This window comes from Argopecten irradians, chromosome 9, assembly GCF_041381155.1.
Source record: "Argopecten irradians isolate NY chromosome 9, Ai_NY, whole genome shotgun sequence".
Classification (NCBI taxonomy): domain Eukaryota; kingdom Metazoa; phylum Mollusca; class Bivalvia; order Pectinida; family Pectinidae; genus Argopecten; species Argopecten irradians.
The window spans coordinates 22,512,171-22,528,164 of record NC_091142.1 but is presented as its reverse complement, the minus strand read 5'-3'; the positions used below and the strand labels follow the sequence as shown (position 1 = coordinate 22,528,164).

Sequence of the window (15,994 nt, the reverse complement as noted above, 5' to 3'; positions counted from 1 at the left end):
AGTCTCCCAAAACACGCACCTCGCACAACATACACACAACACACGGCATACATGGGAGGGCGACCTTACATGACCATGGCTGTTACGTGTAAGAGGACGTAAATTAATCAAACAAACAAAGGTTAAAAAACGGTCACTCAGACCAACCGGTATAATTTCTGATTGACTTATGTTTTCTATAGTGTTACATAGAATATGATCAATAAGGGACATAGACGTATCTGTGACACGTGCGGGTGAAGAAATATTTTTTTCAAGGTTGAGCAGTTTTAAAATGCTCTAATATGACTTATCCATAGGATTATTTGTATCTAGGTGTTATACTCGTATATCTCTATTATTTCATGTTCCGTGTCTTCCGCTTCTGTTGCGACAAGAATCTTTTCGTCGAGCAGTTGATTTTTATCTGGTTTCTTTACAACAGTTTGTAACAGTTTTTGTATTGATTCGTTCTCTTCATTGTCACATGTTTCCTGAAGTTTTCTTTAAAATTCTGATTACTACCGATTTGCTTTTTGGTCACGGCACCAATGTATGCAATACGGGGAGATTCTATATTTGAGTGATGCAAATGATGACAACGTCTTCCCCATTTTCTTCCAACTGTATTTCTAACAAGATATATGACGTCATAATGTGTTGTACAATACATGACGTTGCCTTTTGGCGTACATTTACGACAGTTGTTTTTTGCATAAGCCAGTTCGCTCATATTCGCCATGGATCTACTATTCTATAGTATTGATCTGTTGCGGCATGGTTGTGAGGGTACTATTCATATGCCATTATTGAATAGCATTGTCTCGCATGTGCAATAGTGTCCTCACAACCAGGCCATAACTATATATTATTTGCTTCTCTTGAGGGCACTATGGTCTTATAATGTTGTCTTGTTATGACATAGTACCCTTGCCTCCGGTACTATACCATCCCTCGACAACACTATAAGACCAAAGTGCCCTCAAAAGAAGGTAATACTGTTTTAGGACATAACAAAATGAAATAAATAAATAAATTATAGGACAAACAATTATGTACGATCTACAATAGTAATTTATTTAAATGAGTGCGCCCACGTCTAACGTTATGGAAGAAATTTCATAGTCGAAGGCGTCTATACATTATTCCAGGCAGAAATCTTTGAAAGCACTCACTGCATATTTCGTTGTCTGCTCAAATCTTTTGCTTGTTCTTTTGTAAATTCGTCTGTATTCAAGTTTCCAAACCGTGACATTTGTGTTTCGCAAAACGTCGTCCACAAACAATTTGTTTGCCGGTGAACAGGGCAAATAGCGACAGTAACGTTATTTTCGTCAATATGACGTTCGTAACCAAAAGCGTCCCAGTCGTCCTAAGCTGAATATAAAGCACGAGCAGAAATTATCGCTTAGCCTTTCTGACTTGGGATAATGCTCAACACAAGCTAAAGACGAGGCAGTGTCGCACGCGACGTTAGGAAGGACATTTGGGGTCAGTTAGGAAGAAGAGAAAAGGTAATATTTCAAAGTTTAATAGTCTTTTACAATCATACATTGTGAACAGCAGGTACAATTTTAACGCCCTATGGCTGGTTTGGCCGTTTTCGGTATAATATCAGTGTTTTTTTAGGCCGAATCTACCGCCGAACTTCGGCTGTTTCCCCTAGCTCAAAAGTAGCTTATTTTCCCAAAATAAAATCGTATTTTCCCAATTGAGTTGTCTGTCGTTTATTGATAGCAGTTGTCTTGTCCCAGTGTTTTTTGTCTCAAAAGATGCCGTAATAAATTCAGAAAACATCGTAGAACTTCCGTGTTTACTGTTATCTGACTGCAAAGCGCGCTGATGATTGATCGTTATCGCCAATGCGTTTTACTTCCGGTATTTCGTTCAGGGTCACTCTTGAGTTTGAATCGCATTATCTGTAAACGTATTTGTCAAGCGTCTATAGGATTGTGAACGCAGGTACGAGTCAAGGGTGAAAATGTCGCATAATTCAAAATATTACAACAAACGGCTCAACAAAAAAGATGCCAGGGGTCTGACAAGGATAAATGACCTTTGGAATTTGAAAAATTCGACACAACAAACTGAATTACTAGTAGAAGAATCTCCATCTCCTGTTCAACAGGCTGACCAGTCCAGTGTTGGGAATGAGCTCAATAACGATCATGACGTGGATCCTCAGCCGATCCAATCACCCAGTAAAAAGATCAAAATAAGTCCAGTGGTCACTGTCAGTACTACAGTGTCTCTAATTGAGTCCGAAATTGAAAAAATTAAAACTGATACTAGGAAAGCTGGCGTGCGACTGAAATATGAGGTGGTATATCCATGGTTGTATTTTTCGGCGGGGAGAGGTGGCTATTTTTGCAAGTTCTGTGAACTTTTTGGAGCTACAAAAACCCCTTTCATGGAGGGTGGAGTGAAAAACTTTGGAACACATCCTACACGCCTTTTGAAGGGACATGAGCAATCCAAAGGTCACAAGGAAACCATGGACCGGTATACGATGTCGCGTATCAAAAACACCAACGTGTTCAAGCAAGTGTGTGAACATGCTGCTGCGACCAATGAAGATGAGAGGATGACGACAAGGGGGGCTTTGAAGAAAATATTTGAGTGTGTGAACTTTATGTTGTTACAAAAATGAGCTGTTTCTGCCAACGCAGAAAAAATTGTCAGATTTGTGTCGAAATTGGGTGTCGCCGAACTCCAGAAATATCTCCATGATGACCAGGACTCGACCCTGAAACGCGAAGTTACTTACCTCTCCCCCACCAGCATCACCCAAATGGTGATGTGCATCAGTGATTTAGTAGAGAGGAACATTCTGTCAGAAATGAGAGGGAAGCCATATGCCCTCCTCGCGGATGAGAGCACGGACAATGCAAACCGCAGCCAATTGAGTGTGATGGTGAAATATGCTATTGGTACTGGCACTGTTACACGGTTTTTGGGTTTTATACATTTATCCAAGGGCGACGCAGCACATATATCCAGCTCTCTCGAACAGTTCCTCATGGCCAAAAATCTGGATCTGTCCCTTATGCGGTTCCTGGCTCTAGACGGATGTAACACCATGAGTGGTGTAAATACAGGTAAGAGCTTTTACTGAATTTAATCATATACATATGAAAGTAATCTAATGTATTGTAATGTCTAATTTGTTCCAATAATATATACTTGAAGAAAAATAAAGATTTGTGCTTGATGTATTGTTTAAATATTTTATTATGGTCAAATTACAATCAGATGAAATTTTAAAAATACATTGGGAAGAATTACATGATAATTGACTCGGACAATGGTACCGTGGCCATTGCTACAAATAATTTTATTCTATCATGCATTAATTTACAATGAAATATAAATTTATTTTTGATAATTTGATTAATAAAAATTATTAAAAATTTAAATTAAAAAATAAAACAAGCCACAGTAATCAATTGATTGATCTGTTAACTTATCAATATCATCCAAGTCTTATAATATTATCTCATTTTTTTAAATGAATTTATTATTACAGGCGTCCAACGGAGAATGAGACATCTCAGCCCGTTCACTGTCTTTGTCAGTTGCCGCAACCATCGATTGGCCCTGTGTTTAGCCCATCTCATAAAACGATTCACGATCCTGCAAGATGTCGATGCAACTCTGCTCTCTCTCTGGAAACTGTTCGAGTTCTCCCCACAAAAGATGGCGGTCTTCAAGCACGTTCAGACTGTATATGGGAAGACTCCTCTTATTATTACCCGGGCGGCAACCACAAGATGGCTGTCACATCTTCAGGCATGCTCGAGATTTGTGAACAGGTAGGCTAGTTAGACTTTTCCTGTAACAATCAACACAGAGCTCAGTCAGTATTTCTGTTTGTTAATTTAACAGACATTGTCAACCACTGTGAGTGTCACTGAGTGACTAATGAGTCAAGCAATGAAAATAATCCTTATCTATTTTAATTTTGAATTAGTTTTTGTTTAGATTATCATCTTGGAATCAGGATACTAATTTATTTTTCATTTAATTTTGTACGTCGATGGTGAACTGATTGAAATCTTGAACCAAAATAACTTCCTCTCGTAAAGTAATAAACAAAACATTAGTGACGTCAGCGTTCTATATAAACAATTAATTTATTATGAATCGATGATCAATTTAATTTACATATTATAATGATAATGATCATATGTAATTTAAAATCCATTAATTTATAATTTGTTTAAATGATATATATTTGTAATATTAACTTTTATTTTAGGTACGAGTGCATACTAGACACACTGGACGGTATTTACGAGGAAAAACGAGACCCTGAAGTGATGGGAATTCGCGGCAACACGACAAACAAAATGATCGTGGCAACCATTCTGTTGCTTTGCGACATTTTGAAACCTGTGAACATGCTGTCTCTATATCTGCAAGAGTCCAACATCAGATTCACCTCACTCCCAAACCATGTAAAACTTACCACAGATCTACTGCATGGTCTTATCGAAACTTACCAAGAACATATCGACAGTGACACTCTCAACACTACTGACACTGAGTTTTCTAAGTGCCAAAATATCTTCGACGAGATTGATGACAGAACAGACCTGGCAAGGAGGCTACGAGTGAATCAACATGTGGACCAGACTGCATCACCGAAATCGTTTCTTCGAGAAACTGGTATGTCATACACATCAGGTTTTATAGAATCAAATAGAAAGCCTAATATTAATCAAGTTGATGATTCCATTATATCCCAGTGATTGTCTGATTTGTCAACAGTGTAGGGTCCCAGGGAATGATAATATATTAATAAATTAATTTAGAATAATATTAATGGGCTGACAGAAACTCAGCCTTGTCATGATGAACTGAGCGAAAACAATTTATAATTTAAGATCAGAATTACTCGTAAAAAAATTATGTATATAATATAACTACACATAATAATAAATTTTAACTCTTAGATATTTTCATGATTTTTAGGAATACCACTCATCTACGACTTGATAGCAGAGATTGAGAATGCCTTCAGTACCGGTGCACCTGTTTTGTCTCATTTCCGCGTACTCGACCCTCTGAACCTACCAGACTTACTACACGACCTAGCAGAATATGGACATGTAAGTATGAACAAGTGCCTATAAATCTGAATCCCTCGTACAATTACCATAAGATGTGTACAAAATCATAAAAACAGATTTCAAGCAATGTGTACAACTAAATGTATGATATCATCATATTAAATGTTTTAAATATGAGAATTTTTAATTTTATATGAATTAATTTATAATAATGCAAAAGTTTAAACAAATGTTTTCAATTAATTTGTTTTAATAATTTTCAATATAACTGTTTATGATTATAGGCTTCTATCCAGGGATTGGTTAACTTCTATGGGACAGCAAAGACAGATATTTTCCAAGGCCATACCGTGCAGGAGCCAGCCATGCTTGATCAAACCCAACTTGAAACAGAGTTAAAAACGTTCAAGGTTCACCTGTTCATGTTGATGTAAGACATGATATTTCAATTTTGCCTCTTGTTAAGTTGTTGGAAGTTTAGAGACTGAGCAGTTTATTCCAGGAAAAGTATTTTTTTTCTTGCAAATTTACAGATTAGAGATTGTTATCAATTTGAATGGAAAAAAATCTTATCCCTGTATCTGTAATTTATTATTTCAACTTTGTTACAATTTCTAAATTATTAAAAAATGCTGTTTTGAAGTTAAAACCGTATTATTTTGATTGTGTACAGGAATAAGAAAGGAATATAACCATAGAATATGCTGCTCAACTTGGTTTTTTTTTATAAATTTTATTTAGTACAATATTCAGATATACTTGACAAGCCAGCACTTTGCATAACAAAATATCAAATTATCACTAGTAACAATTGAGAGCTGGGCTTTAGCCTAGGCTTATCACAGGTCAATACCATGGTAGTTGATAGATTCTGCAAATCACAAGATGAAGGTATATCAAAATTCTTTTAACCTGTCAAGTATATTTGATAATAAGGTTTATTGGACTGGTTAACTAACACTGTTTTCTGTTTTTCTCTTTTACAAATTAATACATGTTCAACTGTTTTTGTTTTGTTTTACTTTCCAGTTTATAATGTCATTATGGTGCCAGTTACAAGTCAAGTGTCTGTAAGTCTAAATTGTAACAATGAATCCCTAGGATTTTTACAAAATAACAACAAACTATGTGTACACCGACAGTCACACAGCCAGGATGAGGTTAGTAGAGTAGTCCATATCTGATACCTTTTGTTTTCAATTTTCCTGTTGGTAATCTACTGCCAATTGCACTAATAGACTAGTAATTTATTCAGTTATTTTATTTAAAAATAATCCTTAAGTTAAGTGTTCGAAATAAATTACTAACTTAAAAAATGAATCTTTGTGTTTACCTACTAGTTTATTTCAGATTGAGATAAACTTTAGCTAGATAACTATGATATCAAACTATTAGTTAGGAAAAATAGATCACTTGGCAGTTGAGTAGTGATAAATTCAATCATTATAATTCTCTGATTTTCTTAATAGTTATTAACACACTGACAGATTGTGCTGATGTCCATTTTTATTTTTGTCTTTGCAGGAAGAATGAGAAGTTGAAACTTCAAGACATACAACACCGCTTCATGACGGACCAAGTTTTACAACAATGTTTCCCCTCTGTCAAGCAACTATATGAGCTAGCAATGCTCATCCCACCATCCACTGCTGTTGTGGAAAGAGGTTTCTCTCTGATGAACAATATTCTGACACCAAAGAGAAACCGACTTTCACAACGGCAGCTGGAGGGTGTGATGAGGATCTGCCACACTGAAGTAAAACTTCAATCTACAGATCTGGAGAAGTTGGTTGATGACTTCAAAGGACTGAAAAAAAGAAAACGGGACATGTGAATTCTATACAAATTTACTGTCTAAAAGACGATTGAATATGTATTGTTGATAAATAACACCGATTTGATGTAAACAATAGTCTCAAACCTGAGATTTAGAGACATTTCAGACTGTGATTTTTCACAAATCTTTACGAAAACAAAATTGTCTGTAATTTTCATTTCGCAGCCATACAGTACTGTATTGTACCTTTGTAAAGTCAAAGCAAAGGCTGGTACATCATAATAAAACTGAATTGTTGATTTTGTGTGTTTTTTCTGTGATTTTGTAATGTTTCATATTTTCCCAATTTCCCCCATATGCCGATCATATTTTCCCAATCAAAAAGGCACAGGCTGTTGTTGAAAACGAGTTAAAAAAACACTGAATATGATAGGGTTGAGTGTGATCTTCGGTGTCTTTGGCAGCACAACCTCCAGTGATATATAAATAAACTTTATTATCCCCCGTCCAACGAAGTTGGCGGGGGATATACAAATGGGTTCCGTCCGTCCGTCCGTCCGTCCGTCCGTCCGTACGAATGGTTTCCGGAGCATAACCCTAAAACCAGTAGAGATATTTCCACGAAACTTCATACACACATTGGTCTTATGGTCTAGTAGTGCCTTTTGCTATCTTTAGGTTTTCATTTTTTGCATTTTTTCCGTAACCATGCAAACATTGCTGAAAATGTCATATTTTTGTACCAGGTTTGTTTCCGGAGCATAACTCTAAAACCAGAAGAGGTATTTCCACGAAACTTCATAGACACATTGGTCTTATGGTCTAGTCGTGCCTTTTGCTATTTTAAGGTTTTCACTTTTTGTACTTTCTTCTGTAACCATGGAAACATTGCTGAAAATGACAGATTTTTGTGTAAGAATCGTTTCCGGAGCACAACTCTAAAACCAGCAGAGATATTTCCATGAAACTTCATAGACACATTGTTCTTATGGTCTAGTAGTGCCTTTTGCTATTTTTAGGTTTTCATTTTTTGCACTTTTACCGTTACCATGGAAACATTGCTGAAAATATCATGGTAAATGGTAAATGTTACTTTGCAAAACTCCACCCATCTTTGTGTATATAGTCTAATATAAGTGTCAAGGCTGTATACCTGATTCAACAATTGCAGCCCCGCTCTACTTGAATTATACTCCATCCTTCTTTAGCTCAACTTCCTTTTTCCTGTTTTTTTTAGGTCATCTGACCGAAGGTCAGGATGACCTATTGTCATCGTGTTTCGTCCGTTGTCGTGCGCCGTCCGCCGTGCGTCGTGCGTAAAACTATTTATACAAAAGCCTACTCCTCCTAAACCCTTGAGTGAATTACATCCATATTTGGTATGAAACATCCTTGGGGAAGGACAATCATATTTTATATGAAATGAAGAGGAAGAACGACAACTCTGTTATAACAGAGTTTTCGTTCTGGAACGAAATGTTAACACGGCTAACGTAAGGCGACCCCTTTTGGTACAGGACCCCTTTTGGTACAAAATAAAGAAAACCGCTCCAAAATGCTCGCACGTTAATTCCATCGGTTTTTTGTCGTGATGACGTCATAATGTAAACATAAACGTACATTTCAACGTCATTTTTGCGGGGTGCAGCTTTCCAGATAATTTTATACAGCATATTGAAATGGGTAAGTTCACACAAAATGACACTATAGTGCATCTTGGCTTCCTTCGACGATTGATTCTAATTACCTTTAGATGGATTGTTTTACTGAAATGCCACTTTAAACGATTGCTTCATATCTCTGAATTCTTCGCTAGAATTTTTATACATGACCAAAATGCATAAACAGAGTAATTGTCAATTTGCTGTCCGTACGTCCAAATTCTAACTTGCCGCTTCGCCATTGTTGACAAGAGAAGTGACAATGCGCATGTCGGAAGTTGATAACTAAAAAATAAGGACAGGTGCTCCGGAAAAATAATTATGTAATACTGTATTGCGAGTTATTTCCCTTTGACCAATACAGTGCAAATCTATCGAGCACAGTAAAAATATATTTCTGTAAATCAGAATATCTTTTTTTCTTTTAATATGCGAAGATCGGGACAAGTTTAAGTTATGTAAAACGGATAGTATCAAGGCCCAGTTTCATCAATATTCCTTATGTTGGTGTAACTAGAAATACATTTAATGTAGGCCCAGTAGCCTAGATAGAAAAAACATTCCAGTTTTTACCCATTAAATTCAGAGATCAGTGTTTTAAATAGTGATATCTTATTCTGAATTTCTAAGACAGATTTAGGCATTTGATAAGATATACCGATATCTGAAATTGAATTAAATGCACTGTACACATTTTTCTATCTAAAATTCAGATATCTCTGTAGATCCTGTTTTGTCACATATCTGTATAACAGATTTATCTGCACTGCGACACATAAAAAAATAAAAGTACATGAATACATACATGTACATTATTTATATGTATTTAATATGAAGATATCTTTTAAGGGCCAACTACCATTTTGAAATGGCTTTTAATTTTTTTATTGGAGTGTAAAACCAGATTTATAATTTTGTAGAGTTGCAAAAGTTATTAGTTTACCGTTAATACTACACCTGTCATCACCTTCTGAACAATCACATTTAAATTAATTAAATGTTAATTTTCATAACGCGGGTCGTATTATGTTGTTACCCTCCGTCGTCCTTATTACCGAGCATTAGGCCTAGTTCACTTTCACCGTGCCAGACGACAAAACTGCGAAATGAATCTTTATTGTTAACATAGTTTACACAGGAAATCTTGCATTTGTTTGGTATTTTAACCTCATCATAGGCCATCAATATATATATTTCCTTATGTTATTTAATTTCAAAAACTTTTTTTTTCTTTTTTTTTTGGAAAGGTACTGGGCCTTTAAAATATAGAAATCTGAGTTAAATGGATAAAAACCTTAAAATATTGATGCAGAAATATTAAAAAGTGTCGATGACATTGATCACAGTCAACTCCTTAATATTTTATTCATGAACAAAACATTCATTTATTACAGCAAAATACAAAAAATACGACAAGACAGCATTACAAAATGCTGTAGATGATACGAAAAGAGGGATTTCCATAAGAAAAGCTGCAGCAAATCACAACATTCCACACATGACTTTAACAAGATATACAAAAAATCTTCACAAAGGGGGACAACCTCATAAAGTATTGACATCTGATGAAGAAAAGTATCTTTTGTCTTACATGAAATATTGTCAAGACAGGTCTTTACCACTCACAAGAAAAATGATTAAGTTATTCATTAGACAAATCCTGAAAAAGTCTGGAAGGAAAAACATCTTAGGACCATCAGGACCATCCGACAAATGGATCCGCAAGTTTCTTAAAAGGAATCCACAACTACATATGAGGAAACCACAGACTATAGATGGAGGAAGAGCCAGAATGGCAAATGGAAATGTTATGCAACAGCACTTTGCCTTATTGAAACAGACTGTGCATCAACTTGGTAGGACTCCTTCCTTTGTTTTGAATACATATCTGAAAATAAATGAAATATAACCATAAAATGTTGCAAATAAAAAACCTGTACTAAACAGAAGCACAAAAAGTATCATAACATATAAGCAAAGTTGTTTTATATCGATATTGATACACAATACATTTTTACAATTAACATGGTACATGCCATCCTCACCAAGAGCTGGTTATTAAAAAAAAACTTACTTTTTTAATTTAATTCATTGATCAAATTATTATAATAGACTTTGGATTCATGAACTGAATTCTGAAATTATTCCAGGCCTTGAAAACAAGCCACATCTTATATACAATATGGATGAGACCGGGTTTGGTAAGGGAGCTATTGCCCAGGACAAGGTCTGTGTGACCAGTGGCGGTGCTTACACGAAGCAGGTAGCAACAACCAACCACTCTACAGCAACTGTTTGTGTGTCTGCGGACGGGAAAGTCCTTCCTTCCTTTATAGTCTTTGAAAAATCCTTTCCTGGTGGTTCCTATCGGGATGGTGTGTATACTAAAAAGGAAACAGAACCTTGAAATATGTCAATTAAATTTGAATGCGTGATCTGAAATGATAAATGCATCTTAAACAAAACATTTTTAGGAATAAATACTAAACATTTATATCTTTAAAATGTAGCACAAGTCTATGTAACACAATTTATATCCCCAACAATTAATAGTGTCTAGGGGGAAAAGAGGCACAAAAATTCATTTCTTCAATTTAATTAACATACATTTGTTTATTCGCAGGAATACCTCAAGAATGGCTCTTTGGCACATCACCAAACGGTTATATGGATGCTGAGCTTTTTGAAAAATGGTTTGAGCAGATTTTTTTGAAGTTTGCATCAAAGGAAAGACCTTTACTGCTTCTGATGGACAATCACGAGAGCCATCTTTCTTTGGGTGTAATTGAGAAAGCCAGGGCAAACAGGGTTGACTTGTTGTGTTTACCGCCACACACTACACATATTCTTCAACCATTGGATGTGGCACTTTTCAGGCCACTGAAGAAAGAATTCTCAAATTTGGCAGTCAGTCTGGGGTATGCTAACCCCCATCTGATGATTGGAAATGGGAGGTAACTTCAAACTGTCTAAAATATAAGAAAAAAATAAAATCAACTTAATAAGCAAATCAATAACTAACTGAAAAGTAGAATTAGAATTTTGCTATCAAATCAAAAATACATCCTATTTCTCAGGAATCTAAAAGTTATACTTACATACTGTACATTCAATTTAACAAATATTTCCTTACAATGAGAAATAGGGGGAAAACAATTATTGCCATTAAATCTACATGCTAGTTATTATGTTTTACTTACACAATTTCCAGGTTTTCACAGGTCCTGCATTCAGCTATGGATAGGGTTTTTAGTCCGTTCAACATCAAAACAGCCTTCAGGAAATGTGGCATTGTTCCCCTTGATCCAAATGCTATAGACAAATCCAGACTGACTGCATCTGATGTTGATTTCACACTACCCACACCAGGACCAGGGGGAGATAACTCAGAAAACCATATGCATGACCCCCTTTGCCAGACATGTGGTCAATTTGTTATGGGACATCCGCTAGTTAAGCAAGGCATAATTCCTGCAGAACTGGCAGACATCTTTGTTCCAGTCATTGGTTCAGGTCCTGTAAATAAACAAAAGAATACAAGAATTGTGACACAGTCTAGAGTTATTACAGGTATACAATACATGCTAACTATCCTAAACTAAACAACTATCAAATAAAGAAAACTACACATCGTTGCGAATAAACTAAAGTATTCTATAAAATTATGTAAATTATGTATCTCTGTTCTGTCATCACATTGTATTTGTTTGATTGACCTGTTAAATTATTTGAATCAAAATGTCTTTTTCACTAATTAATTGCCAATGTGATAGAAGAAAATAAAAATTGCAAACTCATTATAATCTAACTTTCAGGAAGTGAGATTTATTCTCAATTAAAAGAGAAAGAAAAACAGAAGAACAAACAAACAAACAAACAAACATCTAAAAAGAGGCCAGTAAGTAGCCATGTCTGTTCATTTGAACTGTCAATATCAAAGACGGTGGAAGGGTCTGTGTCCCATTCAATTTTTTTCTGTTCAATTAGTATAAATTATACAAACACTGTCACAAGTAAATATTAATTAAAGTTTCAATTTAATTATTTTTTTAGTTTGATAATGAATACTATTGAATTAGTTACATATTAAAATATTTTCATGTTCTTCAGCAGGAGCAAACATTAGATACAGATCTAGACAATTTACCAAAGTTACAACGTCCGAAGAAGAGGAAACCGAAATCTTGTACAAAAACTGTTGAGGTAATTATTTTCAAAAGCTTACAATGTTTACTTCTCTACTGCATTTGCTTATCATTTTTGTAATGTTATTAACAGATTCTTTTCACTTTCACATTAAAATGCAATAGTTATATTATGAGACACAAGTCCCTCAACTGCCTTCTTGAATCTTTTATTTTCATTTGTTGCCAAAACATTTACTGAATCTCTATACTCAACCTTTTTATCTGCAGAACAACCATGAGCTGGCCGCAGAGGAATTCACATGTCCTCTGTGCAATATCAGAGGACATGTGGATGATGAAGAACATGGAATCCTTTGGGTGGGCTGTGATTCTGTCGACTGTGGAAGGTGGTTCCATAGAGACTGCCTTAAACACGAGGAACAAACTAATGTTGATCTAAGTTTGCTTGTAGCTTCAGATTGGTTGTGCCAATTTTGCTCCACAGATGAAATAGTACAAACACCTTGTGATGCTGATGCTTCAAATGTGATTGATATGGAGTCTATTGTCCAGGAACTACAAAATGCCACTTCAGGGGACCAGGCCATGCTTATATGCCAAGTATGCATGGCGCATGAATATGTTTCACCAAACGAACGAGACGTGTATTGGGCATTATGTGACTTCTGTGATAAGTCTTTTCATGCAATATGTTTACCTCAAAGAGTGTACAGATCATTTGAATTGAGGAAAGCATCTGAAAACTTGCCTTGGTGTTGTAAAATGTGTCCTTCTGCAAACTGAAAAGGATAATAATAGAAATATATGGAACATTTATAATACACAAATTTAACTAAGTTGCAGATTATATATAGGATGGGAGATGAGTGCATGTAGGAGGAAAATTGAAAGAGATAGAAAGTGTATTTAATTTAGTATACAAGGTGTAAATGTTTTTTTATTATATGTAAGTGTGTATGTGACTGTGTATTATGATCATTATACTCGCTGCATGAGTCTCGAGGAGGAATCCCAATATAGGGTTCAATCTTTGTATAATTGATAGGCCGAAAGTAATAAAAGAATTGAATTTTATTACAGTATTACCAACAGGCATGCAGTAACAAAGGATTTATGTAACATACTGCACCAAATTAAACTGACATTCAGCTGACAATGTTTTGTTTTCAAATTATTAGAATAAATTAGCAGGATAAATTATTGTTCATACGATGCGTACATATATTGGTTGTTGTAGTATTAATGTGGAATAATTTCAATGTTTAATAGAAAAATGATAATCAGATCTATATATATATATATTTAATCCATTTCTAATTTTCAATGTAAATTCAGAATTAAATAAACTGAATCAAATATTGATTATCAAATCAAATATTGATTATCATTTATACAATGAAAAAACAGTGTCTGGGCAACCAAAATATAATTATTGTTAACTTAAGAATTCTGTTTGTTATCTTTAAATGCCCCCCCCCCCCCCCCCCAATCAACATAGCCAAGGAATATAAAATATTGATGAGTATATATTAAAACTGCAATTCAAAGACTCTCCTGTCATTTTTTCCATGTACAAGTCAAAGCAATATAGTCGTTTACGGATAATTATCGCAAATAAAGACTACAGCGGGTATAGCCTACCACTAGCACTAGCAGGTGCTTGTTATACAAACAATAACAAATGTAAATCAAGAAAGCACGCAGGATAGGCGTGTAAAAATTACAAGGGTACATACTGTAAATGAGTATATATGAAGTAGCCACCATATATTTTTCACGTTTCTACTAGACAGCGATAGACAATTATCATGTAGCTGCATTGCAACAAACTCAAAACCGAATTACCTTCTGCGTTTATTGAAAAACCCGCGAAATTGAAGACTGATTGAGGTCGCTATGTAAATGTCGATATTCTGTAAATATTCTTTCATATATATGAATGAAATCACACATAATCTTAAAATAATACCATACCTTGCTGGTAGAGTGTGTGAAACCACAATTTAATCCACACGTCGGGAAATTCAAAGCAAAATACCACGTGTACCAAAAGGGGTCCTCTCGCTTGCGTAAACCGGAAGTGACGCAATGGGAAATAAAACCGGTCTATTTTTAGGTTGAAGCTATCGATCGGATTTATTTTTTGGTTCACTCACAGGTGCTCGTTTCTAATATAAGTATAAGTATAATACTGGGTCAAGGTCTATAACTCGGCCGGCCATATAACACTACCCAATTTCAGAAAAAGTATGATTATTATCCAACCGTATAGAATATGATAATAGGAATACTCTCAATCGACAGCCACATAATTTATCTTTAATTTGGTATATGATACAATATAAATCACGCCGTATAAATGTCACTAGGTATCCAGAAACATCGGAAAACAGCCAGATTTCAACTGGTCGGACACTGTGGTGTCCTCCGATAAACACGCCAGGGCTCTAATGGGTAGCTCAAAAACCACTGCATGTCAACATTTCAGCTTCATAGGAATTAAAGTTTGGTAAAAAACAAACTTACCGGTATGTTAGTGTTTATCTATATACCATCCATTTGCTCAATACAGCCTTTTGAAATTTCCGATTGAAAAAATGTGTGTCTCTAGCCGTCATGTTGATATGTGTGTAGTACATTTGTTTTCTCGGCGTTGATTGGTCAATTAATTTTCGAGAGCCAATCAACGCCGACAAAACAAATCTACTGCACACATACTTACATGGCGGCTAGAGACATAAATTTTTCAATCGGAAATTTCAAAGGGCTACGTTAGGCAAATGGATGGTATTTATCCATGGATTTACTAACCGGTAAGTTTGTTTTCTACCAAACTTTCATTCTTATGACGCTGAAGTGTTGACATGCAGTGGTTTTTGAGCTACGCATTAGAGTCCTGGCGTGTTTATCGGAGGACACCACAGTGTCCGACCAGTTGAAATCTGGCTGTTTTCCGATGTTTCTGGATACCTAGTGACATTTATACGGCATGATATATATTGTATCATATACCAAATTAAAGATAAATTATCTGGCTGTCGATTGAGAGTATTCCTATTATCATATCCTATACGGTTGGTTAATAATCATACTTTTTCTGAAATTGGGTACTGTTATATGGCCGGCCGAGTTATAGACCTTGACCCAGTATTATACTTATGTTTATATTAGAAACGAACACCTATGGTTCACTTCTGACCCAAGGACAGTCTTTGTCAGAAATCGACAAACATTGGATCACAGTGAAAGTATATTGAAAAAATCGGAAAAAATGTGTGAAAATTGTACCAATTCGGGTACAGTGATGTTAAATAAACCTATCAACCCGCTTATTTTCGCGATTTGGGTAATAAGGAA

At 35.3% G+C, this 15,994-nt stretch overlaps 2 protein-coding genes across 2 annotated transcripts; both read left to right on the top strand.

Annotated features, from left to right (window-relative positions):
• The first annotated feature begins 2,651 nt into the window (after nucleotides 1-2,651).
• Nucleotides 2,652-7,132, top strand: LOC138331794 (uncharacterized). The gene is made up of 7 exons (XM_069279573.1): nucleotides 2,652-3,077; nucleotides 3,506-3,791; nucleotides 4,238-4,647; nucleotides 4,954-5,090; nucleotides 5,336-5,481; nucleotides 6,081-6,211; nucleotides 6,576-7,132. Exons 1-6 carry the CDS (start codon nucleotides 2,771-2,773, stop codon nucleotides 6,085-6,087), a joined length of 1,293 nt encoding a protein of 430 aa, XP_069135674.1. The 5' UTR covers nucleotides 2,652-2,770; the 3' UTR covers nucleotides 6,088-6,211; nucleotides 6,576-7,132.
• A 2,990-nt stretch (nucleotides 7,133-10,122) lies between these two features.
• LOC138330642 (uncharacterized) lies at nucleotides 10,123-14,056 on the top strand. Its single transcript, XM_069278192.1, has 7 exons — nucleotides 10,123-10,345; nucleotides 10,640-10,864; nucleotides 11,113-11,443; nucleotides 11,701-12,059; nucleotides 12,305-12,387; nucleotides 12,600-12,692; nucleotides 12,905-14,056. The coding sequence occupies exons 1-7, from the start codon at nucleotides 10,123-10,125 to the stop codon at nucleotides 13,418-13,420; spliced, it is 1,830 nt and encodes a 609-aa protein (XP_069134293.1). The 3' UTR covers nucleotides 13,421-14,056.
• Nucleotides 14,057-15,994: the final 1,938 nt, after the last annotated feature.

What these genes read in the sequence shown, in the direction of transcription:
- LOC138331794 (XM_069279573.1), top strand. Translation starts at nt 2,771, where the DNA reads ATGGTGATGTGCATCAGTGATTTAGTAGAGAGGAACATTCTGTCAGAA. An exon ending in CATGAGTGGTGTAAATACAG is followed by an intron (nt 3,078 to 3,505) that starts GTAAGAGCTTTT and finishes TTATTATTACAG; the next exon opens with GCGTCCAACGGAGAATGAGA. An exon ending in TGCTCGAGATTTGTGAACAG is followed by an intron (nt 3,792 to 4,237) that starts GTAGGCTAGTTA and finishes CTTTTATTTTAG; the next exon opens with GTACGAGTGCATACTAGACA.
- LOC138330642 (XM_069278192.1), top strand. Translation starts at nt 10,123, where the DNA reads ATGATTAAGTTATTCATTAGACAAATCCTGAAAAAGTCTGGAAGGAAA. An exon ending in CTGATGATTGGAAATGGGAG is followed by an intron (nt 11,444 to 11,700) that starts GTAACTTCAAAC and finishes CACAATTTCCAG; the next exon opens with GTTTTCACAGGTCCTGCATT. An exon ending in CTTGTACAAAAACTGTTGAG is followed by an intron (nt 12,693 to 12,904) that starts GTAATTATTTTC and finishes TTTTATCTGCAG; the next exon opens with AACAACCATGAGCTGGCCGC.